This window comes from Marmota marmota, unplaced genomic scaffold, assembly GCF_001458135.2.
Source record: "Marmota marmota marmota unplaced genomic scaffold, marMar, whole genome shotgun sequence".
Taxonomy (NCBI): Eukaryota; Metazoa; Chordata; class Mammalia; order Rodentia; family Sciuridae; genus Marmota; species Marmota marmota.
In genome coordinates this window covers 6609991-6637519 of record NW_025999891.1, presented here as the reverse complement: position 1 = coordinate 6637519, position 27529 = coordinate 6609991, and the positions used below count along the sequence as shown (strand labels likewise).

At 50.7% G+C, this 27529-nt stretch overlaps 1 protein-coding gene across 1 annotated transcript in view; it reads right to left on the bottom strand.

Moving 5' to 3' along the window:
- The window catches only part of Rhbdl3 (rhomboid like 3), a 61629-nt gene that overhangs the window by 21441 nt on the left and 12659 nt on the right, over positions 1 to 27529 (bottom strand). Inside the window, exons 3-7 of the mRNA XM_048792724.1 lie at positions 27430 to 27523; positions 25870 to 25893; positions 11731 to 11889; positions 7374 to 7598; positions 3425 to 3573 (exon numbers count right to left, since the gene is read on the bottom strand). Of these exons, the coding sequence (XP_048648681.1) occupies positions 3425 to 3573; positions 7374 to 7598; positions 11731 to 11889; positions 25870 to 25893; positions 27430 to 27523 (651 nt within the window). The remainder of the gene's footprint in view (positions 1 to 3424; positions 3574 to 7373; positions 7599 to 11730; positions 11890 to 25869; positions 25894 to 27429; positions 27524 to 27529) is intronic.

The window sequence follows — 27529 nt, the reverse complement described above, 5'->3', positions numbered from 1 at the left end:
TAATTTAAATCTTTCCTTTGAAGTCTCATAGGGGAGCTGGGATTGGTGTCACCCACCTGTAATCTCAGCTACTTGGGAAGCTAAGGCAGGAAGATCTCAAGTTCAAGGCCAGCCTAGGCAACACAGCAAGACCCTGTCTCAAAAGTTAAAAAATCGAGGGCTGGGAATGTGGCTCAAGCGGTATCGTGCTCGCCTGGCATGCATGCAGCCCAGGTTCGATCCTCAGCACCACATACAAACAAAGATGTTGTGTCCACTGAAAGCTAAAAAATAAATATTAAAAAATTCTCTCTCTCTCTCTCACTCTCTCTTCAAAAAAAAAAAAGTTACTTAAAAAAAATTAAAAAATCGAGTTGGGTGTGGTATTATACACCTGTAATTCCATCAACCCGGGAAACTGAGGCAGGAGGATCATGAGTTAGTTCAAAGGCAGTCTTAGCAACTTAGCAAGGCACCAAGCAACTCAGTGAGACCCTGACTTTAAAATACAAAAAGGACTGGGGATGTGGTTCAGTGGTTGAGTGCCCCCAAGTTCAATCCCTGGTACCCTCCCCCCAAAAAATAAAATAAAATAAAATATTGAGCCAGGCACGGTGACATATGCCCATAATCCCAGCAACTTGTAAGACTGAGGCAGAGCTGTGAGTTCGAAGCCAGTCTCACCAACATAGCGAGGCCCTGAGCAACTTAGGGAGACCCTGTCTCAAAATTTAAAAAAAGGGCTCAGGATGTGGCTCAGTGGTTAAGCGTCCCAGGTTCAGTTCTGGTACCTAAATGAATAAATAAATAGTGCTGGGAATGAAGCTTAGTGGCAGAACACCCCAGGGTTCAATCTCCACTATAGGCAAAAACAAACAAACCCCAGAGAAGAAAATGACCTGTGGAGGAGGTTTCTTCCTCGTGTAAAAAGGGACCTTCCACTCTGACATTCTCCAGGGAGTTTTATCTTTTGAGGGGAGAGAGACCCCAAGCTTCCTTACTCTGTGAATACCTTTCATTGCACACTCCTACTCATCTGGGGCCAGATCATGTCGCCAAAAGCATAGGGTGTCTAGCCAAGTCCATGTATTACCAGAAAAGATTGTAACATTACTATTATTAAATCAGTGCGCGACTTTCAAGTTTACAAAGCATTTTAACATCCATTATCTCATTTAAACTGAGCCTACAGCACATGGACAGCTCCCCAGGGACGGTTCCAGTTATGGTGTAACAGTCCATAACAAGGAGGCTGGGCCCTGGCCCTGGTCACAGCCCTGCTCCTGGTCTGCAGAGCCCTGCCTGGGCTACATGGAGGACACACATGGGCACCTGGTTATTCAGGAGGGCACTACGGGACTGGGCTAGCAAAGATTCTGTGGAGATGAGAAATACCAGGAAAACTCACTGGAAAGAGGCTGGTGACAGGGTCACAGTCACTAAGCTGAGAGATTTTCTGGGGCCCTCATTTCACAGTCTAAGAACTTGAGACTAGAAGAGGCCAGGTAAGGAAAACCCGGGGCTCCTACTCTTTCTTCTCCACATGATGACTTTTGAATTCCTAGGCTCACAGGGTCTCTCAATAATAGGTCACCTTGCTGGGACCTCCCTAAGTACTGACCAGCTGTTCCTATCTCTTGTCTACTATACCCACACCAAGAGCCCTTTCCTCAAAACCCACAGACTTGGAGAATCCCCTCACAGGCTCTCCCTTGGCAGGCAAGGCCTCCTGAGAAGCAACTGTTGGCAAAAGGCCCAAGGCCACCCTGGGCGCCCCAGTGGAGGACATCTGTGCCCTGTCTGCCGTAGGACACTGCTCTTAGCATCAGGAGGCAAAGAAAAGGGGAGGGGTGGCTTTGGAGGCATTGGCTTTTCTTCTCCCTCATTCTGTGGGGCCAGGAAAGGTCAGAGGGCAGCCCTGAAAATAAAGCTTGTCGTCAGTCCCACCCCACGTGCAGCCATAGGCTTGGGGAGCCCAAGCAGGAAAACCCCAGTTTCTGTGGTCTCTGGAGCTTGATTCATGAGAAGCTGAAGCATGATACCCCCTCCCTCTGCTCCTCAGCCCCGTGCAGGGCAGGACTGGCAGGGGAACAGCCTCAACCAATGGTCCTTCTTGGCTGAGAATGGTGACATGCCTCAGCAATTACACTGAGGTATTCCTCACCCTAGAGCAACCTCTCCAGCCGGGGCAGCAGCTAGGGGTGGGCTCTTGTTCCTGCTATGGAGGGATGTAGGGCTTGGGGGATCTTTCCATTTCCCCCCTAACTCAGGCATCCCTAGGCATTTTCCCAGCTAGGAGTGAGCTCCTTCACTACACGGGAGGGGCTGCAGGAGACCCCACCAAGGCTGGTGCCCGGGGTCTCTGTTTTCCCAACTTGGGGCTTCTACCCTAAGAACATTCTCTGGCCAAGATTGCTGCTGTTCTGGCATTTGGACCTGGGTGGTCACCTGAACTGCTCGTGAGTCCTTATCCTATGGTAAGAAGTGCCAGTGAGAGGGGCTGGGGCTGGGGCTCAGTGCCACCACGCTTACCTAGCATTGGGTGGTGCTGGGTTCCATCCTCAGCACCACATAAAAAATGAATAAATAGCCGGGCGCGGTGGCACACACCAGTAATCCCAGCGGCTCTGGAGGCCGAGGCAGAAGGATCACGAGTTCAAAGCCAGCCTCAGAAATGGCAAGGTGCTAAGCAACTCAGTGAGACCCTGTCTCTAAATAAAATACAAAACAGGGCTGGGGGTGTGGCTCAGAGGTTCAGTGCCCCTGAGTTCAAACCCCAGTACCTCCCCCTACAATAAATAAAATAAAATAAATAAATAATTTTTAAAAAAATTGCCAATGAGAAATGATTGCACTATAGCCCCAAAAGAGGCCATGGGCTCTGTTAACAGGAATTATGAATATTTCCAAAGTTCCTCACCACACATGGAGACCACTTTGGGAAGAAGGTGATTCTAATAAATTATTCCTTTATTTCACTAATGGGGACACTAACACATACATGAGCCTGGCAGCTGATCCCATGTCCCTTCTTGCTTTGGCTACCAGGAGCCCAGGACAAACTTTCAACCTACCTCTAGCAAACACACAGACTCGTGTGCTATGCGAGTCTGTGCTAATCTCTCCTCTGGCTTTTTAGCGTTCCCCTGTTTTCCCTTTCCCACACTCTCTCAATAACTGACCTGTGCATTTTGGTATTAGATAAGCTTCAAGCAGCCATCTCAAATCCTGTATCCAAGTGGATAAAAATAAACTAAAATATCAATTTCAGGGCCTCAGGGGATGTAGCTCAGTGGTAGAGCACTTGCCTAGCCTGTTCAAAGTCCTGGGTTCGATCCCCAGTACTGCCAAATTGTGTGTGTGTGTGTGTGTGTGTGTACAATTTTCAACCCCAGTGTTTGGACCACTATTTCCCTTTAGGGAAAATAGGAAGACAGGAGCTTACCCTGCATGCATGAAGATGTATGTCAGGTAGCGCCAAGCCTGTGCTCGGAGCTGGGGGTGGTAGACCAGGGAGTTCTTCAGGTAACGAGGATGGGTCACCTGCAGCACAAATTGATTCAGCGATACTCCATTGTAGATGAAGAAGGCAACCTGGATGAAGCACAGAATAGAAAGGACCTGTCACTAGGAATGGGACTGCCCAGGACCCATCTGTGTGCTGATGGACACTGGGAACCACGCCAGGGGTTCCTTCCTCAGAGAAGGAAAGACACCTCACAGCCAGCACCCTGCTCAATGGCCAACCAGGCCTCAACCTACTTTCTGGTTGATCTTTTTTGTGTTCAATGCTCCTAACATAGTCACGTGGTGTCTTTGTCCACAATTCCTACACAGGCAGATTTGAGGATTTTAACTGTAATTCTAGTAATCATTCACTCACCCATTCCATGTAGTAATTGTCAGGGACTGGGGATGCAGCTCAGTGGTAGAAAGTGCTTGCCCAGTACCAACCTAAAAAAAAAAAAAAAAAAAATTGTAGTGAAATCTACATATAATCTACCATCTATTTACCATCTTAACCAGTTTTTCAGTGCTCAGTTTGGTAGCATTAAGTACATTCACATGTGCTACTCTCACCACCACCCATCCACAGAACTCCTTTCATCTTGCAAACCTGAAACTTTACAACCACTAAACACCAATTCCCCATTCCCCTCACTCCAGCCTTGGACAACCACCATTCCACTTTCTGTCTCCATGAGCGTGACTACCCTAACTGTCTCATATATATAGAATAGAATCACAAGTCCTTCTCCTTCTGGGATGGGCTTATTTGACTGAGCATGATGTTTTCAAGTTCACCCATGTTGTGACACGTGTCAGAATGTCCTTCCTCTTAAAGGCTAAATAATACTCCATTGTATGGATCTACCACATTCTGTTTATCCATTCATCTATCCATGGATGTCTGGGAGGCCTCCACATTTGAGCTGTTGTGCATACTGTTCTATGGCCATGGGTATACAAATACCTCTTCTTGTCCCTGCTTTCGATTCATTTGGTATACACTCAGAAGTGGAATTGCTGCATCGTGTTTAATTTTTAAAATAAATACCAGAGTATTTTCCACAGCGGCTGCACTATTTTATACTGCTACCATCAGTGCACAAGGGTTCTAGATTCTCCACATCTCCACCAACTGTCTTTGTAAGTTGATTCTGCACATGACAAAAATGTACTTATTTAAGCCCTAAAAGGGTATTTATTTTGACTTATTATTTTTTTCCTGAAACTCTTTTTAAAATGTACCATTTGTGTCCCTGTGTTCTTAGACCACATGAATACCATTTTAAGGATGTTTCAGGTTCTGATCTGGGCTGAGACAGTGACCTCTTCCCCAGCCATCAAAGGAGACGGTGTTTTCACTCCTATACTAAACGGTCCCAAATTCTTTAAGACTTGGGTCTGCTTTTTATTTTTTAAATATTTATTTATTTTATTTTATTTATTGTAGGGGGAGGTACTGGGGTTTGAACTCAGGGGCACTCAACCACTGAGCCACATCCCCAGCCCTATTTTGTATTTTATTTAGAGACAGGGTCTCACTGAGTTGCCTAACAGCTTGGTTTTGCTGAGGCTGGCTTTGAACTTGTGATCCTCCTGCCTCAGCCTCCTGAGACACTAGGATTATGGGTTTGCGCCACCGCACCTGGCTTTATTTATTTATTTATCTATTTGGTACTGAGGATTGAACCCAGTGGGGATTAACCACTGAACCACATCCCTAGCCCTTTTTTTAAATTTTGAGACAGGGTCTGAGTTGCCTAAGTCCTCACTAAGTTGCTGAGGCTCACTTTGAACTCAAAATCCTCCTGCCTCAGCCTCCTGAGGCACTGGGATTACAGGCATGCACACCACACTGGCTCAGGTCTAGTTTTCAATTTCCTTCTCTTCTGTTGTTTCTCTCACTGCCAGATTGCCAGCTGTTAACTTCTTACTGCTTGCTAGCATTGGGCCCCTATGTAGTAGCACACCACCCCCCTCTATGTTCTATTTTCTACCTGTTATGGAATTAGAGAATCAGGTTACTAGAACTGTATGTAAAACAAAAGGCTTCGGCTTTCCCATGAAGGGCTCTGAGACAGTTTATTTCAGCTGTTTGAGCATTTTCCGGTTTCTTCTGAATTAGCAGTTCAAGTTCACGTAGCTGAGGTGTCTGGAAATCTGAGCCAATTTTGGATACATCTGACCCCTCTGGACCAACTTGGGCAAATTATCTGAATTCTCTAGTCTTGGTTTCCTTATCTGGATATGGGTACCTAGATTTCCAGCATGGTCATGAAGTTTAAAAGTGATAAAGTACTGGTAATCCCAGTGATTGAGGAGGCTGAGGCAGGAGGATCACCAGGTTTGAGGTCAGCCTCAGCAATTTAATAAAGCCCTATGTAACTGAGCAAGACCCTGACTTAAACTAGATAATAAAAAGGTCTGGGGACATAGCTCAGTGGTAAAGCACCCCTGGGTTCAATCCCCAGTACCCAAAATAAAAGTAATAAAGCCTCGTGCCTGGCACACACTCAGAGAAGGAAGCTATAATTAGTGTCAGGTTAAGACCTGCTGGGCTCAGCCTGGGCATGGCTTAGGCGCTGGCAGCTGTGTTCCTCGGGGCTCTCTGAGAAGCTGTTCCGTCCACCTCACACCATGCGGGTGGCCTGGCAGCAAATACAGCTTCCAAGGCATCTCATTATTATTGGTCCTCAAATAGCAGTTAATAAATAGACCAATACAGTCAGCGCTGGAAGAACGAGTCCAAGAATATCTCAGGGAAAAAAAAAAAACAAAAAACCCTGCAACTTCAATATGTACTTGGAGGAAGCCGTAACAACAAACAGGAGCTCTGAACCACAGAGCAGACTGATTGACCAAAAAGATGAAGAAAGATGCCACGGAGCTGAGCCATCCTGCCATCTGATGAGGCAGGAACTCTGCAAGGACAGACGCAGAGGTGATGACCGGGCCCAAGGCTTCGGGAAAGGAACAGCGCGGCGAGATCATGCAATATCAAAGGGAAGTCAAGCACTCATCAGGAACTGGAGGTGGGCGGGGCTTAGTAGTGCCAGGGTTGAACAGCCATGAGAGCTGAGCTCCGTGGTGCGCAAAGTATCTCCCAACTCTGTTGCCTAAGCAGATTTTTTTTTGCATAACAATAGGTATGGCTGATTCTCTTAGGGGAGAATGTTCTTTAAAAATATGTTTAGCCCACGTTTACTTGTTCACAAATACTCCTTCCCAGAGGTATTTGTGTGATGCTTTTGTGTTCAGAAAACACCCCAGTCCTTCTTTCACTTGAAAGAGGCATCCTTCCTACAGGCAGGCGGGCGGGCGGGTGTGGTTACTCCTGCTTTACAGGTGGGACATGGAGTCCCAGGGGAGCCAATGACTGGTCCACCTTGCCCATCGGGGAGGAACTAAAATAAATGGACTGGACTGAGTTTGCCTGGCTGACTCAGGGGCCTCAGGGGAAACCCCCACACTGGTGTCCCTGCAACCATGTACCAAATCAATGAACTAATCGCACGGTTTCTGTTGCCCGTTGTTTTGGCAGGGGTGGCCATCTGGGGACTTGGCTACAGCAAAAATTACTTGAAGGGCTGTGGTTGTGGCTCAGTGGTAGAGCACTTGCCTGGCATGTGGGAAGCACAGGGTTCGATTCTCAGCACTGCATATAAATAAGTAAATTAAATAAAGGTTCAACGACAATTAAACATTTTTTTTTAAATGGCTTGAAGTGATAACCTTTGGAACATCTTTGTAGTCTACCTTCATCCTTCGCTGGAGAGGTGTGACTCCTTCCCTTCACGATCTCTGAATCCTCTTGGCTCCTCTCCTCTCATCCCCACCTCCCCTGCTCTCCCAAGGCTGGGCAGCCCCTTCCCCACCCTTGTCCTTGCCTCCAGCAGTGTGACTGTGATCATGAACCAGGGTGGGGGGCAGCAGGTGTAGCTGTCGTAGTACCACTTGCGGTCAATCTCCCGGGGTAGGGTCTCATAGGCCACGTGGCGGATCAGCCGCTGTGAGAGGCTCAGCCCCTTCTCGTCCAGCAGGGCCTTGCTGCTGAGCCTGCGGTTGCCCTGCAAAATGGCCTGGCGGAAGCTGTTGGAACGCTTGTTGCCCATCTGTGCAGGAAACAGGGTGGGGAGAGGGTCAGAGCTGGGACCTCCGGGAACCCCCCCGCCCAACGGTATCCCTGTAACCATGTACCTTAAACCAGGCCCAACTCCACATTTCATTTTCTTTTTATAAGAGTTGATTAGAGCCAGGCACATGTCTGTAATCCATGCAACTCAGGAGGCTGAGGCAGGAGATCACAAGTTCAAAGCCAGCCTCAGCAACTTAGTAAGGCCCTAAGCAACTTAGCGAAATTTGTCTTAAAAGAAAATAAAAAAAGAGCTGGGGATGTGGCTCAGTGGTTAAGCAGCGCCCCTGGGTTCAATTCCTGGTACCAAAAAAAAAAAAAAAAAAAAGAGTTGATTGGGGGCTGCGGTTGTGGCTCAGTGGTAGAGTGCTTGCCTAGCATGTGTGAGGTACTGGGTTCAATTCTCAGCACCACATATGAAGCAACACTCACTGGCCTCTGATTATGTTTGGGGGGTTATTCTAAGCACTTTACATGTTTTGGCCCATTTGATACAACTGTGAGATGAGGACTAGGAACACTCCTGCTCTACCAGATAGAAAACTAAGGCACAGAGTGTTTCAGGAACCCACCAAGTTCAAATCCAGAGCCTGTACCTGATTTCACTTTTACCTTCTTTCCATTCACTCCTTCATCATCCATCTATCACAATTTGCTGAGCAATTACTAAGTGCCAGGCACATTGCCAGACCCAGGGGCAAAGGGTGGGTACAATGGTGCTCTGGACAAAGAAGTCAACAGCAAGACAGCTGCCATGAGAGCACACAAGAGGGAGCCCAACTTGTCCTGAGGTGGTCAGCCTGGGCTTCCCTGCAAAGGTGACATCCGCTGAGAAAGAAAGAATAAGTAGGAAGCAGAGTCCTCAGACACAGCAGAAAGGGAAGGGACAAGCAGCCCTATCTGCTATCTGCAGTGCCCATGGAGCCCAGGGTAGGGGTGGAGCCCAGACAGAGGCCAGGCCCTACCCTCAGCAGCCCAGACACATCCCCCATAGAGTTCTGGCTGCCTCAGACAGAGGTCATCCTGACTCGCAGAGACCAGAGGTGGCCTTGCCGACTTCCAGCCTCCAGAAGCCTCTGCAGCCTCTCCCCTACACTCCAGGGACACACTCTAGACCCTTCCCATGGGGAGAAACCCTATGGACACAGCTCTTCCATCCCCAGAACCCAACTATTGAGGGGATTAGCAATGTATTCCTGGGGCCACTGGCCAGCACCAGACATCGGGCTGGGCCTAAAGGAAGGAGCTGGGCAGAGCTGGCAAGGAGAACCAGGTCGGAGCAAGGCACAGGGATTGGAGACTTTGTCGGAGGAGGACAGCTGGGAGGATCTGGGTTCAGACCAGGCCAGGTGGTGGGAGTCTCCTCTGCAGAGCCCCCTTCTCACTCCTGAGCCCTCTGTCTCTCGCCTCCAGTGTCTGGCTTCCAGCCTCCGCTCTGCAGCAGGCCATGACAGCTGAACCCCTCCAGCTAGTCCAATTCCTGTCCCCTCCAAGCCTACCAAGCTGGGATGGGCTGCTTCTCGGAGGCTCGGGAGTTCCAGGTATGCAGGCATGCACAGCATGTGCGTGTACACACACACACACACACACACACGCACACTGGCAGCCAATGGCCAAGGGATGGCCGGGAGGAGGGAGAAGCTCAGGACAAGCCCAGGAGAAGCAGGATCCGTAGGCACTTACCACGCAGCTGTGTCCGCCTCACGTCTAAAGCTGTGCTGGGCACAGTCATTACCAGAGTCTCAGGCCTCCCGGAGTTTACGAGGGAGGGAAGGGTGAATGGCAGCAGAAGACGGGGTGCTCTTAGTTACTGGGTGCATGTTAGCATGGCCACATCATGAAAACGGGGACTGAAGCTTAGGGTGAGAAATTGAACTGATCCATAGTACATCAAAATCAGGATTCAAATCCAGACCTGCCTGACTCCAGGGGCAGAGTAGCCTACATGGAGCTTTTATGCCAATTAAAGAAGCCTCTTCCTCCAGGCCTTAGTGAGGAAAGTTCAGGCCAAGATTTCAGTCCCCCATTCATTCCTCAGGCAGGCATCCTGTGTAGTCCACAACCTGCACACCCCTACACGACACTCCAGTCTGCTCAGCTGTATGCAATGTGTTCCGTGTCATGAGAGGGGCCTGGGAAACTCGCTATTAAAGCTCTGGATAAGGCTGATTCATTCTGCTTAGGTTGGGACTGGTGGAGGCTCACAAAAGATACAAAGCAGACTACGTGGAGGAAGAGTATTAAGATACGACAAAAACTTCCAAATGTAGTCCTTTATCATACTTGATCCTTGCAATAACCCTGAATCTTTGGGTTTATTGTACAAATGGGAAAACGGAGGCCAGGGAACCTTTCCCAGTGAGTGGCAAAGGTGGAGTGAGAACCAGGGCCCACATCTGCCTCCCTCCAGGATGCAAGTTCTTTGCCCTCCCCAGAGGGTCCCCCTGGTGAGACCCTGGAGACAGGGCAGCACCACCCACATGACTCCAGACTATGGTTGACTGCTCCAGCTCAGAACTTCAACACAGAAATCTTAACAGTAACAAGTTACTTGCTGTGAGCTCACACAGAGGCCTCTGGGATGGAGAAGCTTCTCTCTGGCTCAGCAAGCCCTCACTCTGCCCTGAAACTGGGCAGTTGTCTTTTTTTTTTTTTCTTTTTTTTGTTACTGGGGATTGATCCCAGGGGCACTTTACCACTCTTGTAGCAGTTGTCACATCCCCAGCCCTTTTTATTTATTATTATTATTTTGAGACAGGGCCTTACTAAGTTGCTGAGCTGGACTTGATCATGGAGATCCTCCTGCCTCAGCCTCCACAAAAGGGAGGTACTCCTGTGGGACTGGGCAGGTATCTTGTGGCAGCACACATGCTGGCACTGGGGCTGTGCAGGCTCAATCCCATGGCACAGTCTTTGGTGACAATGCTGGGCTCCAAGTCACAGGACTCACCTCTGTTGTCCACCCCATAAGTCCTGAGTATCCCCACATTCCCGGCTCCGGCTCAGTTCTACCCCAGGCTTTCCAGGAGCTCTGCTCCCTGGGTTTCTCTGAACAGCAGGAGATTCCTCTCTGCCTACAAGGCCTCTGTGCAGCTCCCTGTGGCAGCTGTTAAACGCACTGGCCCCAGGGACATGGCCAGCGGCTCGGCCAGGAGGCTGTGAGAGCAACCACTGGGTACCCACATCACAGAGGTCTCCGTGGCGTGATGGCAGGTGTGGGGTACGGGTGCCTCACATGATACCTTGGAGCTCCAGGGGCCTGGGGAACTTCATGGGAGTCACCCCACCCCTGCCCCCTCCACAGCTGGGAAACCAAAGACTAGTCTTGTACTCATCTCACGAGTTCGCGCGGCTTCTCCTGATGTCCCGTTCACCCAGTGGTGGGCAAAAAGCTGCCTGCTTAACCCCACTGACCCCCATTCCAACCCACCACAGTAACCCCCAAGTAGCACAGCATTTACCCTCAGTAAGGAGAAAGTCTCTGCTCCAAGATGCCCGACCATAGGGCTGGACGTATGAGACGTCCATCTCTTTCCCCTTGGCATCTGCCAGCCGGGCCAAGTTGCTCAGCTGCTACCTTCCAGGGAGGTCTGGTCTGACCTCCTAAGCATCTACTCCTTAGCTTCTTCTCCTGCCAGCAATAACCACCCAACTCCTAGACTTCATTTTGGCGGAAGTGACCCCACTCCTAGCTCTAGGGACAGACACTGATTGGTTTGAGTCAATCGATACATTCTACTGACCCAATCTAGGTCAGTGGAAGGGAGGAAACCCAGGACTTGTGCATGAGCTACCACAAGAAGAGACTGTAAGGTACGGCCTGGGGGTTATGTATGTAAGGGCTGGAACAGCTGCAGCTACTTCGCTGTTACAATGGGAGGTTCTAGAACGGACAGGAGCTGCTTTGAGGAGGAGCTGCTATTGCAGAAACCAGAACCAAAAGCCAGAGACCTATCTACCTGGTCCCTAATGGTACCCTTTTGTTTGCTGAAGCCTGGGCTTTTTAAAAATACTGTGAGTCAACAGATCCCCTTGTCTGAATCTCTTTCATGTATCTAAGTCACAATCCCCAAACAGGCCCTGCCCAGTGGTGAGGGCCCCAGAGCACTCACCAGGTTGACAAAATCCTGGTAGCAGATCTGCCCGTCCGCATGGCTGTCGGCAAGGGCCAGGAGTACCTCCCTTTTGTGCGGGTCCAGCTTGGAGCTGTGGCTCTCGAGAAGGCTCCGGAACTTGCCTGTGCTGATGTAGCCTGTGTTCCCGGGGTCAAACTAGGGGAGAAGCATACAGCAGAGGGCTCAGCAGGACACCACCCCCTCCTGGGACTCACGTGGGGACCCAGATTCCCACAACTACTCACAGGCTCCTGTCACCAGCCCTCTGCCAGTGGAGGCCCAGGTGGTGTCCAGGATGTCCCTACGGCCCCCTTCAGGATCACCCAATCCAACCCTCTCAGAGGACAAGGAAACTGGACTCCCCTCAGCCCAGCAGACGGTGGTAAAAGCAGGAATGAAACGGCATTGAGTAGAGAAGAGAAGGAGCCGCTGGGCCTAGGGCAGGGAGGAGGGTGGGAGGAGTTGTCCCAGGGAAGACCTTCCTGGGGACAGGTGCAGGGTGGGGGGGCACAGGAAGCACAGCCTGGCAAGCCCTTCCCAACCTTGCTGCCAGCCTCTCCCAGGACCCACTCACACACCCACACCCGCAGGACTGGCACCCCCCCCCAGAGGCGCTGGGCTCTGTAGTTTTTGCCTACAAACTACAGTGTGTTTAACATCAATCTCTTTTATCCTCTGCTGCTTTGCACACCTGGGTCCCTCCATCTAGGATTCCTGCCCTCCCTCATCTCCCTGGGAGGCTCAGACTCTCTTCCCAACTATTCCCATATCCTCTTCTCTGGAAGGCTCTCCTGGGGCACAGCCCGTCCTGGCTGCTCCCCTACACTCTGGACAGGCTCTGGGCCTCCCTCCGGCTCACACTGCTCTCTGACCACCTTCACCTCCTAGCTGGCCTGAGAATTCCCTGAAGGCTGGCATCACGACTTGTCCCAGGTACTTAGCACACGGAGCCTGTGCTTCGGGCACTCAATCAAGATTTGCCGGATGAACAGGCGGGGGATGTTCAAATGAACAGACAGGCGCTAATTTTCCAGGAAACACCTCTCGTGGATTCATTTAGAAAAAGCAGGATCATATTCATCTGTCCCAGAGACGCTCTTAACCTGTCTGCCCTTCCTTGCCCACACAGCCCACTGGATGCCAATCCCCACATGCTCCCTGCTAGGAAATGACACTCCACACTACTCCGTGTCTCTCATCTCTCCTGGGTGCCGAGGGTGTTCCTGTTTGCAGAGGGCTTCTCCATAGGTCTCTGGGGGCATCCCTGAAGATGCTGCTCTGGGTTGCTTAGGCTTTAAAAGGCAATGGAGGGGGCGCTGGGGCTATAGCTCAGTTGGTAGAGTGCTTGCCTCACATGCACAAGGCCCTGGGTTCCATCCCCAGCACCACATACACACACAGAAAAGGCAATAGAGGGGCTGAGCTGTAGCTCAGTGGTGGGGAGCTTGCCTACCATTCACAAGACCCTGGTAGGCAAGCCCCAATACTACAAAAAAAAATTAAAAATAAAAATAATAAAAGGCAACAGACATTGGGGATATATGTGCGTACAGGACAAGGGAACCTAAGAAGGCCAGAGCCACATTTCCCACGTCTCTGGATGAGGTGAAGGAAAGTGACTTTGGGGAAGCAGATTCTTTGTGCTGTATTTCTAGACAATCCAGAGCAACGGTCAGGAGTCATGGTCAGGAACCTCGTAAAAGGCGGGGGCTCCAGAATTCTCACACTCCTACCTTAAACAGAGATATTTAAAGCAGAAAAGAGCCCCCAGACAGCAACAGTTCTGGCCTCCTTATCGCTCAGAGGCAGAAAGTGAGCCTAGAGAAGGAACATGGCAATGGGTGCCAGCAACCCCTTCTATCCCTGGAAGCCACCTGTGCTAACTCCAATTATCATGGGAAAGCACTCGCCTGCCTCACCTGGTCCCATATGGGCCTCAATGCGGGAGGGCAGATGGGTGGCAGGGGTGGGGTACAGGTCCTGGGAGACCCCCAGTGGATACTGTAGGGCACAGTGGTCTGCCACACGGTGTGAAGCCTCTCTGGCCCGCAGCCGGGGAGGAAGCCCAATGGTTTTGCATCTTCTGGGAGCAGGGACACCAATCCCCTCCCAGGGGCCTCCTGGAAGGCCTGGGAGGGCTCTGGGGTAGGGGGCTGGGATCAGCACCAGACAAAGAGCCACCTGCTCTCCTCCTCAGCCTCCCCCTCCAGGGCTCCCTGCTGTTGTCCTAGTGACAGGGGCTGCCCTGTAGCTCCTCCACCCCCAGCCCCCACCCCGGCCTGCCCACCCTGCCCCAAGCACATTACAGGCTCCACGCTGGAATCGGGCCGAGCCTCCATTCTCTGCCAAAACTCCACCTTTCATGCCAGGGCCAGACAGGCCAGACAATGGGGGGTCACTGCTACCCTGATACTGAAGCCTCAGGGATTCCAGACACTGACTGAGGGGGAGGGAGAGGCAGGGATGGGGCCAGCTCCTGAGCTCCCCAGATGCACACAGGATATCTCTCAACCACATCCAACACCTGGGCAGATGAGGGCAAGGGCAGAGACGGGCAGGGGACATGGGGTCAGAGACAGAGCGAAGATGACAAAGAGAGAAAGAGAGTGAACCAGGGGGAGAGTGCATGCCCAGAAGGCAGGAGAGAGGTAGGTCCAGCACCCCAGAAGGAAGCAGGGAGCTTCTAAAGGAGCCTGTGCCCCTGCTGGGGGGCAGCAAGGGACATGGCAAAATCCTATTTTTGTCTTGGCCACTAGTGAGGGTTGGTATAACTCAGGGTAAACAGCTGGCACCTCGGCTGCCCCATCTGTGACTGAGCTGAAGCAAACAGGGCTCAGCTTGCCAGGGTCCGGGGGCTGTGACACCAGCTTCACCTGCCTCATTCAAACAAGGGGACACCTCTCTGCCAGGAGGTGCGGCAGACCCTCTCTGGGCACGTCGCACCCGCTGGCCTCCTTCAGGCCTCTAAAGTGGGGGAGATCATACTAGCAGCATGGTTCTGAGCTTTCGGGAAACTAGTCCTGTAAACTTTAATAATATGCCGAGGCTCCTGAGACGCCCCCTCCCTCGAGTACTCTGTGCCCCGGATTTACCCACGTTGGCAGTGGGGCACTCTGGGGATGAGGTTGGGGCTGGGTGGGTTCAAGGCAGCCTGGTGGTGTGGTCTGGGCAGCTGGAGGAACATGGGCTGTGAATGGCACGGGGGCCTCCTGAATAGGGCCTGAGATGGGTGAGGGGGCAAGTCCACATTCAACCGGAATGGAGGATGGAAGAGGCAAAGGGAGGAGAAAGGGAGGAGGCAAGAAGCTGGCCCTCCCACACCCCCCACCCACCTGCCTCGGCCTTGAGGCAGGATTTTTAATCCCACCAGTGCCAAGCCCTCAGGCCCCTAATCCCCTAGGTCACTAGCTCTCCCCAGACTGAGGCCAGCCACACATACACACACACACACACACACACACAACTCTCAGTCATCTCCCTTCTCCTACCCTGAGCCCCTTCCTGGGGCACTTAGCCCACCTAGGCTGGACAAATGGTCTACCCAGTTTTCTCTGTATTGCTGCCATCTGGGTTTACTTCCCCTCTTTGGGACCAGGGGTGGGAGGAGAGTCCCCGGAAGAAGACCCCACCCCAGCTGCTGTGCCGTTTTGGGCAGTTCATTCTGCCACACTGCCTCAGTGTCTCCATCAATCAAGTGGCAGGAGCTCTCCCTTCTCCAGGAAATGTAAAGGGTCCATATCTATCCCCGTGCATGTGAGATGCACACCATCAGTGATGGAAGACAGGGAAAGAGTCACAGCCCATACTGCACAGGGGGGCAGTGGATCCATTCTGAATCCTAGCGCAGTCAAGGGGCCAAGGGCAGGTTTGGGACCAGGATGAGGTGGCTCTACATGGCGGGTGGGATCATTAAGGGTCCTAGTGATACTGGAGAGAGGGACAACAGGTTAGGGACTCATAAATCATGGTTCAAAGACCTGGAAGGAACCTTGGTGATTTTCAAACTGCACTGCAAAGTTCTTAGAGGCTGTGGGGCTTCTGATGCACACAAGCAGCACGGAGGGGGACTGCTGAGCAGCCACCAGCTTCCTCAGGCCAAGCAGCTCTGCCTTGAGCCTGTGTATATACTGGCCTTCTACCTACTACCCACCCCAAGGACAACACAGTAAGAACTAAAATATTTGGAATGTTTGCTCCGCATCAGGTACCTGAGCTACCTCACTGAAATCTTAGGCCACTATCCATCTCGATTTACCTGGGATTGACATGGTTTATACCTATTCTCTCAGCATGATTATTAACAGTGTCTGGGGCTGGGGATGTTGCTCAGTTGGTAGAGTGCTTGCCTTGCATGCACAAGGCCCTGGGTTTAATCCCCAGCATTACAAAAAAAAAAAAAAAAAACAACAACCAGTGTCCCCTTCATTTTCAAAGTGCCCCAACTAGGCTGATAAATTGTTTGGGGTAGGAGGGAGGATGAAGGCACCAAGCACTGAGTTGCTGAAGTTTGCAGAGATGGTAACTGGTACAGATAAACTCATAACAAACAGAAGGGCTCAAAGCCTGCTCTCTCTTCCATTAGTAGGATTTAGTGACTAAAAAGAGTTTGAAAGACTCTAGTTCCATCCTCTCATGTGTTCATCTAACACCTATTTACTAAGGATCAACTGTGGGCCAGGTACCGTTCATTCTATGGGAGGACTGGGAAAGAGTTACAGGGAAACAGGTGCTGCCGGGAGCCAAGGGAGTGAAAGAAACTACTCAAAGAGAGTTTCATCAGCAGTCAAGATGGACACGATCTGAGGTTCCTCCATTGGGTTTGCTGCCCCCCATCCCCACCCCCCGCTTTCCCTTGGTTTTCTGCATCGTGTTCAGCTTTATGAAATAGAGTCCCTGATGCAGGATTTTCCCAGTGTGTGTTTTGTGGAACTCCAGTCCAAGACAGTACACGAGACAAGGATTCTGTGGTCCTATAGTTTGGGAAACCCTCTTAGAAGGAAATGATGGGCAGAAGGCTGCATAGTGAAGAGGGCTCTACAAGGAAAAGTGGAAAAATCTGTCTGATTCTGTTCAGCTGGCATTTCCCAACCGACTTTGACCTTAGATCACAGTGTTTTTTCATAGTGACACTGCGTGAAATTCTCTCTAGGAAAAACGCATGCGTCCACAGTAGAGTCATATTTCCCTTTCGGGTAACGCAGCCCCCTTGCTGGTGGTAAAAACCAACCCTTCCCCTCCACCTCATGAATGGCACAGCCTCTCAAGGCAGCTGACACTTTGCTGGAGTCCTCCAGCAAAGCTAGAAATCTGTGGGATGCAGGCCCAGCCAAAGGGTTGACTGGGGACACCAGGTCTCAGGAGAGCCTGAGAAATCAGTGACTGGCCTAATGGGGCCGCTGAGCTAAGCGCTCAGGGAACCAACTCCGCTGGAGCTGGGATTGCCTGCTCAGCACCCAGGACAGCAGCTCCGCTTCCCCCTCCCAGCTGCAGGCTAGCAAGCCTGGCCAAGGCTTCCGGCATTTCCTCGGCACCAACAGAGCGTAAGACAAAGAAGAGGGGAACCCATCTATTTCGTATCTATTATGTATGTGTGACTTGCACAAAATGCATTTCTAGGACAAGTACGTTTATGGTTCCTGTTGCCAGCACTTGAAGTCTCTCTCCTAGGAAGACCCTCTCTCTCCCACTTCTGTAGGGGCCCAGGACCTCACTGAGAGCTGTGAGCACTCACGAAGACCCCAAAGGCAGCCCCTGGGACCCACAAACCAGCTGCTACCCCATGAAGACCTCAGGGATCTGGGAGGTAGAACCTGGGATCTGAGACAGGTTCCCATCCCCATCTCCATCGTCTCCTTGCTGTCCACCAAGGCAGAGTGCATCTTGGGAAATGACCACAGCACAGGCACACTGGAACTGGGGTAAGCGCAGGCAGCTGCCCTCCCCATGGTGTGGGGGGACCCCAGCTCACCTGCTGGCTCCTTGTATCATTACAAAGCTTCTGAGCAGAGCAGAATTAATGAGGCTGCTCAAGGGTTTATGGCTCAACAGAGCTGTCCCCACCCAACAGCCAGAGCCCACCAGGGAACTCTGATGCATTCATGGATATTTACAACCCCATAAATTAGGTCCTGGCTGCAGCTGCCGAGGTCAGGAGGTGAGGTGATGGAAGAAGGCCCTTTCTCTTTCAGTTTTCCTTCCTTGCAAATGTGGATGCTAATTTGCCCCATAGAGAAAACCACTGTGTGCCCTTCCCTTGACCTCTTTCCCCTGACTCTTCAAAATACTCCCTTTCACAATTCTTCTGTTGTTGCTATTCTCCCACCAACCCCAGATTAAGTGTAACTAGTCCCATTTAACGCATAAGGAAACCGAGATCTTGGAGACATGGAGATAACCAACCTGAACGATCACAGCATTCCAAGTGAGGACAGTGGGCACCTCCAGCTAGCTCCAAGACGGTGAGGCAGGGATTTCCAGAGACCTTGAGCCTCCATGGGAGGGGAAGGGAACTGTTCCTAAAACCAGGTTCTGACCCTCATGTCTTCCAGCCTCCCCAGATGGAGGCAGTAGGGGCCTGGCGCTCCCTGCTCCCCTGGGGTTTGGCCAGACCATTCCCTCGCCAGCTGGAGAAGCTGCAGTGATTCCAGGATTCCCAGTTGTATTATTTCTGTTCTTTTAGCTGTCGTCACTCTGGGGACAGCTCGGGACTCACAAGAGACTTCTCCTGAAAGCCCCAGGCCAGGCTCCTGAGCATCTGTAGGTCACAGAGCTGAATCCTAGGGACTGGGGCTGGCAGGGTCATTAAGGTGCCATTCCCTATTCCCTATACTATTCCCTCAGCAGAGAAGGGGGCATCCTGGCCTGAATGGAGGCTGAGTGTCTGGACAGTCAGCTTGTCTAGAAAACCACCTAGCTCTCCCGACACCTGCGCAGCGAGCAGAAGAGGAGACCCCAGATCTTCCCTGGAATGCAAGAAGCTGGGATGGGGTGGACAGTGGGGGGTGGAGGTGAGACTTTCTACCAGGTCCCAGCACCACCACCCCCCACCCCCGAGAATATACCTCAGAAGCCCCTGCTCCTCCCTGCTCAGCGCCACCCCCAGGGCCTCTCAGGCAGACAGCCCTGGATCCCCTGCCTTTGCTATGTCACAGGCTCTGAGGGGGCGTTGGGGGCTGTGACTCAGAGGCAGGCCCCTTGGGTACCAGGAGCAGGCATAGTGCCCAGGCTGACTCATCTGGCCCAGTCTGTCGGGGTCACCTGGGGACTGAAACTACATCAAGACCATAAAGCCAGGAGTCTGGAAGGAGCAGCAGACAGGGAGCAGCAGGAGTGGGTGGGAGCAGAGGGGGGTCTGTCATCTGCCCCATGTCTCCCCTTTAGCCCAAGTTCTTATCCCTTGCTGATTCTCCTGGAAGCCACCAAAGTGTCTCAGAACAGAGATTGAGAGATCCGGCAGAAGGAGGAGAGCAGGAAGCAGACCAGGAGAAGATGGGAAGGATAAAGGGGCACCAAACTGCCCTTTCACTTCCTACAGCCCTTCTACCACATTTCAGAAGCCTCTCAGAGGACTTGGGGACAAACACACACACCTGCTACAGAGGCTTCTCATTTGTTCTGTGCCTTTGGGTAGGACCCATCCCTACAGGCCTTAGTTTCTTTCTCTGTAAAGACAGGACAATACTTCTCTTGGGGCTGCTAAGTCAAAATGAGATGACAGACATGTGCAGACAGTAGACACTAGGTGTTTGCTCTCTCAGAAGAAACTTTACCCAGAGAGACCTGTACTTTGTTTAAAAACAAACAAGCAAAAAAACCCACCCAGGGAAAGAGGCTGAGGGCTAACTCTAGCTGTTCATAGCTCAAGACACACTGGATTCATTTCCCTTTAACAGGACAGCGCCCTGGGCCCAATGTCACCACCAGTCACCAACGAAAGTCCAGCCAGAATTGCCAGACGGAAATGCCAGGCAGAGAGGAGGATGGTCTAGCCCACTAGGTGGCCAGACATCTGCCTCTTCACCTCTACCAGGCAGGCAGTCAAGCCAGGTGACCAGAGAGGAGCACTTGGGCATCAGCACTTCCCAGGTACCCTTTGTCCAAAACCTTCTCATCTTTCTTTCTGGAAAGTTCAGTGAAGAGTGTGGTTTCCCAGTTTCTACCCTAAAAAAGGCAACTTGATGGGGAGAAAGGATAGCCAAAAGACTGGCTATCCAGACACTGATTCAAGACCAAAGTCAGGGGCTGGGGTTGTGGCTCAGTGGGAGAACACTTGCCTAGCATGTGTAAGGCACTGGGTTCAATTCCCAGCGCCGCATATAAATAAACTAATTAAATAACAGACCACTGACAACTAAAAGAATGTTAAAACAAACAAACAAACAAAAAGACCAAAGTCAGAGCTTATTTTGAAAACAGTGTTCATTTCTTTAAATTCCAGTAATATACAACAGTATTTATCGGGTGCTCACTGCCCACTGTGCCAGGTACCACACACACCACCCTGTCCTCACAATGCTGAGAGGCAAGTATTATTCTAGGAAGTTTATGGATGAGAAATCTGAGGCTTGGAGAGGTTGCCTGGCTTGCCCATTGTCACACAGCTAATGGGAGAATGAGGATTTGGCCTAGACATGTGTCCCCTACCTGCCTTAGTCACCACTCAGGGCATGCAAGCAAATGGGAGTCTGCAGGGCCTGGTGGCAAGAACACAGACGCTATGGCATTATTATAGAAAGTGACCTCACAGGGTCACTGACCTCTCTTTCCTCATTTGCAAAACAAGCAGACTGGACAAGATGCTTCCACTGACCTTCTAAGAACCTGTAGTCCTTGAGGAGGTAGCGGCAGCCACATGGTGGCAGGGGTGGTGGGGAGAGGCATGCTGGGGCACATGGATGTGGTAGGCCCATGGTTAGGGCTTGCTCCTGGACTAGATATTCTGACCCAAGAGAGCACATGCAGGGCTGTAATTTGACCTGCCATTTGTGCAAACTTACATGTGCATGGGTGACAGGCAGGCAGGCAGGCAGTGTGTGATCTGGGATCCCTTGTCTCTGCTGCTCAGCTGCCATCAAATGCATTTTTTTGTGAGTGGTCAGGGATAAAAAGGTTAACTCCAGCTGATTGATGGGGTCACTGAAGCAGGGGCAGGGCAGGGAATCTGGCTTTGTGGTGGAGGTGAGTCCACAGCCACAAGAGTCCCTGAGGCCACTTGGTAAGGGGTTGGGGGTACAGAGTGCAAAGGGAGGCTCCAGTTAAATCCAAGGCTTTGTCCCCCTCTGGGAACTGTTCTGATGGTTAATCGTGTGTTCCGGGAACCATGGCCAATGCTGCTGTCTCTGGGGCAGTGTTTTCTCTGTGCTCCTCACTAATCCACTCAGCAGTCTCATCTGAACCTCTTCTCAGTTCCCAGAACCCCTTAAGCCAGCTTGCAGGAGGACTACAAATGAGATGGGCATTGGGTCAGGCGAGGGGAAGACCCCCAGGCTAGGAGGAGTGGGGATGGGCAGAGGAGACTCTGGGAGAAAGAAAGGAGAAAAATCCTCTGGGCTTAGAAGTGGCTCTCTCAAGGAACCCAGATCTCAAAAGTGATCCTTGTGTTTCCTCCCAGCAAATTTTGATTCCTAGTCAAGACCCATCTGTCAAATGTCCACTAGGAATCAGATAATGCAAAAGGCGATTCCACTTTCACTTAATTCTCACAGTCATCCTGGAGTTAAGGATCATTGTCCCCATTTCATATAGAAGAAAATAGAGGCACAGAGAGTTAATATAATTGTCCTCAGTGACAAGCCAGTAAGACTTAAACTCAGGTCTGGCCACCTCCAAATATGAGGTTCAGCCCCATGAAGCCCATCTAAGCTGCCCCATGCTCTGTTTGTAGCATTTGTTTAGAAGTTTGGTGAGATAGTCATACTTGTCTACTTCCCATCTGAGAGACTGACAAAATTGGGGTTTCTTTATATTTATGGGGGGTCTGGGAAATGCATGTTCCCAGAGAAAGAGGAGACAAAATCAAGTGATGACGAATTCTTTCTACTCCCTTTTGCTCTTCTGAACTCAAATTGTGCCATTGTGCCTTGTTGACTTAACAGAACTCTGCTCCAAACCCCTTTTCTCATAAAACATTCAAAGATCTTGGAGGCATTTTTTTTTTTAAGGATGAACCTGCAAATGGCTCTTTCAACCCAGGAAACCTTGTATGGATTAACTGGGCTCCAGTCCCACATTTGCTACTGACCTACTCTTTGACCTTGGATCAAATATTTGACCTTAGATCAAACCTCTCTAGGATTCAGGAAGGGACTGAGAACATAATCTGAAAAAAAAAAGGAGCTTTTCAGGAACAAATATAAAGCAGTAACTAAAGGGCATATTATCTGTGCAAAATTATAAATATCAGTGGCATAGATCAGAAATCAGAAAGGAACCCAACCACATATAAAATTTGCCAAACGAAACTACATTTCAAACAATAGATAAAGAAAGGGTTTCTTTTTTCTTTTTTTTAAATATTTATTTTTTAGTTGTAGTTGGACACAATACCTTTATTTTATTTATTTATTTTTATGTGGAGCTGAGGATCAAACCAAGGGCCTCGCATGTACTTAAGCAAACCCTCTACCACTAAGCCACAGCTCCAGCCCCCAAGAAAGGGTTTCTTAATAAGCAATACTGGTGAAACTGGATAGGAGTAATATCCAGGTGGAGTAAAGGGATATATGATTTTTTTTTTAATCATAAAAAGTGGTAGGAAACAAAAGGGCATCCTTATGAGATCCAGAGAGGGATGCAAACTGTCTTGGGTCTAAAGCAATGGAAGGAAGAGTGGAAGAGAAGCCCCACTGATTCAACAGTAAAAAAATAAGATATTTTTTTACAACGATATTGTACTATCACAACTAACAGATTCATATTTATGGTAACGTTAAAAATCTATTTAAATATTTACAAAACCATCAAGATCCCAAAGAAAAGAAAAGATATTTCCCTCAAGGAAAAATCTGAGTAGAAAACGAAAACATGGAACAACTGGGATTTGAACTGTAACCCTCAGATTTCCTGCCTGGGGTGACTTCTGCAGCCCAAGGGGAAGCAGAAGGGGGCTGTCAAGGGATGGCATGGATTGGCTATGCTATATCCCCACCTGAGCAGACCAGATAAACGCCAGAACAACAGGGACCCAAGGACAGGGGTCACCTACTTTTTTCACCTCCAATACCCACAAAAGGCATCCTGAACATTTGGTTGAAGGGAGACCCCCATGGGACCAACAAGGCCAACATCATGGGGTCCTGTTAGCTTCATGCTGTGTCAATGAGTTTCCACATGCTGAAGAACCACACAGCTTGGAGGAATTGGTTCAATTCCATTTCTGACACAGAGCCCAACAGACCCCAGTTTGAAACTGGGTGACCACTGGTATCCCATTGATCCAAGAAGGGGAGGAAGGATGTGCCTGACTAGACTGACCTCCCCTGCCACTGACCTCTAGAAAGTGAATTCTGGAGGCAGGGACTCATGATAGGTGGCATGTCCCATTCACCACAATTTGACCTACCAAGACTGTCCACTTGGTAGGAAATGATGGGGAGGCTGCCTCAACCCCCACCCTCTTCCCCAAGTGTGCCAGGTGCACCAGTGTCCCAGAGGAAGAGGCAGGAAGGAGAAACTCTAACAGCTTTCTGAACAACCTGAGACCAAATATCCACTGGAAAGGCTTCATCCCTGCTCCTTGTTGAGCCCTGTCAGGGGAACAGTCAAAAGATAGCTAATAGCACGGGGGCAATGAATGCACATGGACTGGACATCTGCCAGAGGTCAAAGTCATGCTTAGGAGCAGCTCTCCTTAAACACAAAGCACCAACAGGAAGGAAGAAACCGGCTTCTGATGCCTCAGGAGGGATGGAGAGTAGGCATCATGTGGAAATTATTATGAGATAAAACTGTCCAAAGTTTTGGTAGTTTCTTTCCTAGAATTAACTTTGTCCAGAAATGATTTCTAGGTGGGCTTCTCCAGAAGCAGGGGGATGTTCTTGGTGATATTCAGGACCTCCCTCCTGAAAATGAAATATTGGGTACACATTCTCTCTGCTCCCTGGAGTCCCAAATGCTTCCCACTAAAAATTCTCCTCCATTCATCCAAATGGTTTGTTTTTAAATGTACACACACACCCATAGGAACTGGCAAAGGAAATTAATCAAAAAATGTGAAAGACACAGAGAAAAAAAAAAAACATGATACACTTTGTTCTAGGTTCTGATTCTAAATCTGGCAGGAGGTGTGAAGGGCTGGCAGCTTGGTGGTAGCCACAGCAGTGGCAGCAGTGGGCTCCCTCCTGCCTTGGGCTTGGGGTGCCAGGCCAGCAGCTGCTATACCCTTAGGAACCAGAGGGAGAGTGGGTGGCACTCAGGAGCCCAGGGAGAGATGCTCTATCCTGTAAGGACAGCAGCTGGTGGATGCACTGCAGCAGAGCCTTATGGGTAATGTAAACGATAACCCCAAATCCTCAGTCCAGGCTCACCAAGTCCTTCACCTGGAAATTCCATGGCTTCAGTCCCACTTGGGCATCTGTGTTTAGCTGGCTCTTCAAATTATACCAAAGTTGTCATTTTTGCCAACCCTCCTCCCCCATCCCCCCTTTTCCCTTTCCTCCTAGCTTCTGAATCTCAGGTAATGTGGACCCTCCTCAGCTCTGCAGGTCTATTAAGATCTTTCTGTTCTCCTATCACATGTCCCTCTCTCTGTCCATGCTCATTGTTATCTTCCAAGTTGTATTATTACTTGGATAAATGTCTCCCAAAAGTCCATATATTAAGGGCTTGGTCCCCAGCTTGGAGCTATTAGGAGGTCAGGCCTAGTGGGAGGTCTTTAGGTCATTGGGGGTGTGTCCTCAAAGGACCCCCCTCCCTTTGCTCTTTGGCCATGAAGTGAGTGGCTTTTGCTTCACCAGAATGTGCTGCTCTAGGCCCAAAAGCAGTGGGGTCAACCAATCATCAACAGGAACCTCCAAAACTATAGGCAAATTAAGCCTTTCCTCTTTGTAAGTTGACGATCTCAGGTATTTATTGCAGCATTGGAAAGCTGACTAACACAAGTGAGTCTGTTCTTGGCAGCAGGTCCCTGACCAGCTTCTCATTCCTGCAATACACCTCACCTATCTCACTACTACACAGGATCTTTCCAAACACAGCCTGGATCCTGAAACAACCCTGCTTAAAAACTTTGAAACACTTCCCTTCCCCACAATAAAGGTCTGGTTCAAGCTGTTGTTTCAGCCTTATCTCCCTCTCTAACCCAGCATATCTCCTCTGGCCCAAACAGACTCATCTCTTCAAGTTGTGTAACTTAACATCTATGACACTGTCATCTCATCCTCAGACCGCAGCGCTCACTACCCCCCATCACTAGGACATCTCTCTCCTACAGACCACGAGGGGAAAGCAAATGCACAACAGCACCTGAGTACCAAGCAAAGAAAAGAACCACTTCCTTGTTGAAGGTCAAATGTCCATTTCGCGGCTCCAAAGCCAATACTAGGCACTCCCCACTCCATTCCTGGCATCTAGACTCTAGGCATTGCAAATGATAACAAACTAATTTCCATTTGTAACCTCCAGTACTCCCTCATCATTATTGCAGAATTAAAGAAATAAAATTCGCCTTCAAAAGAGCTCATATGGTGAGGCACTCCCCAAGGATGGCAGAGATTTGACTTCATGGTGTCCATGGACCTTTGATGATGGAAGTAGAAAGAAAGCCTGATGGTTAACTCTAGCCCTTCCCCCACCTCTCCAGCCTCCTACTGCAAGTCCCTTGATTACAGAAAACTTCCCAGGCATTCAACACATGTTGTATTGTAGAAACAATCCGGTTTCTACATGGTATGAATCCAGCTCTGGTGCAGTGGGAATTGGGAGGAAGAGAGGGAGGGATTCTCTTAAGAGAGCCGGTGGTTTCCTCCTGATACCTGGAGAGCAGTGTTGCCCAGCCCCAAATGCACTAGGCCACACCTCCACCCGACGTCACCACCTCAGAAGCACAGAGCTAGGGAAGCCCACGCAAAGCGGGGAGAGGGAGACTGATTTCAGAGAGGGCTGGAAGGAAGGGGGGGGGGTATTTAACTGCTCACATACCTGATCAAACAGGACTTTCCAGTGCTGGCAGAGAGGGAGGCCATGCAGGAGAGGAGGAAGAGAAAGAAAGAAAGACACACTTATCACCAAGGTCTCTGTAGCCTCCTGATGTTTCTGACCTAGCCTCCCAGCTACTGCCCAGGAGTCATAATTAGGCTCAGGGACTGGCCACAAGAATCCTGGGAAAACCTGCTTAACTGTTCCCAAGTGAACAAATAGAGGGAAGTCACAGTAGCGGGTGGGGATGGGGGCAGCAAGGTGGGTGTCTCAGGTATGGGACAGTCAGGTGGAGATATGAGTAGAACAAGGATGATTCTCAAAAATTACCAAATAAAGGCATACATTTCTGATCAAGGGCCTCTGATAACTTCTGCCTAAAGTTTATGTCCATATCTACTCCCACGCCTCTGAATGCATGCCCATGTGCAATTCCCTCAGTCCCTGCTGGGGCCAAGAGCCCTGCTAAGGAGAAGGGACTCCTGCATAAACATTAACATTTTGCCTGCAGGATTTTGGGTTGGGGGGAGGGCGGTTTCCCAAGGTGCTGAAACTCACCCATTCTCTTCCAAGGTTCAGTCTTAAACTGTGGGTACACGAGATTCTACCACGGGTTTGGCGCCCAAAGGAAGTGATAGATTTAACCATAGAAGCCTGAGACATGTTAAACTCCCCGCCCCATTCAGATTTTCTGGTTTTGGTTTTGTAGGTTGGGGGCCTGGTTTCACTTCCATCTTTCCTCCCTGAGGGAGGGGTGGGGCCGAGCAGGGTGTCTGCCCAATTTTTCATCCCTATTTGTAGGTTAACCCCGGGAGGCAGAAGCTTAAGCAACTCCAGTTCCCAGGGCTTCCCAGCGCTGGATCTGCGGTCGGCGTGATGGAGACCCGAACAGCAGATGGCAGGGAAGATCTTTGGGGTAGCCCCTCCCTGGTCTCGCCCAGGGGACTGTCCCTAGCTCCGACGTGATCTCAGACTCTTGAGCTCCCTTCTAGGAGCAAAACCGCTTTCAGCACTCCTTCTTTCCCTGCTCTGGCGGGGTTTATGGACAGGGGGCAGTTTGAATTTCAAACAGTGTTGCGACAAGGCAGGTGTCCGGGAGGGAGCTAATCAGGAAGAAGAGGCTCGCCAGACCTGTGTGCGTTGCGGGAGACAGGGGATTCTGCGGCGCCCGTTCTTCCCAGGGCTCAGAGTCCGCAGGTCGCGAAAGAGAGGGGAGGGGGAGTCACTGCTGTGACGCGGCCGCCTCTGCAGGAAAACGCCGTGTCCCGGGCACTGCACCAGCCGCGGGGAGGGGGCTCCCGCGGCCGGCAGGTCCCTGGCGCAGCGGCCAGGGCTGTGTCCCGCAAGGAAGCCGCGGGAGCCCGAGCAGGGGCTGGGGTGGCGCGCGTGTGCACCTAGGGGAGACCGTTCCCTCCGCCCCCTCCGGTTCTTGGGGACCCGGCCAATCGGGGCGCTCCGGCATCACCTTGAGACCTTCAAGTTGCCCCGCGGGGGTGAGACGGAGACTGTACTCTCCCTGGCGCCCCCCAGAAAGTTTGCCCGGGCGGAGGAGGGGGTACTTACATCCTCCGGCGCCGCGGGCAGCCTCTCATTGGCTTCAGGTTCCAGCTCCTCGATGCGCTCCGCCTCGGCGCAGGCGGCCACTGCGGGGCCGGGGCTAGGA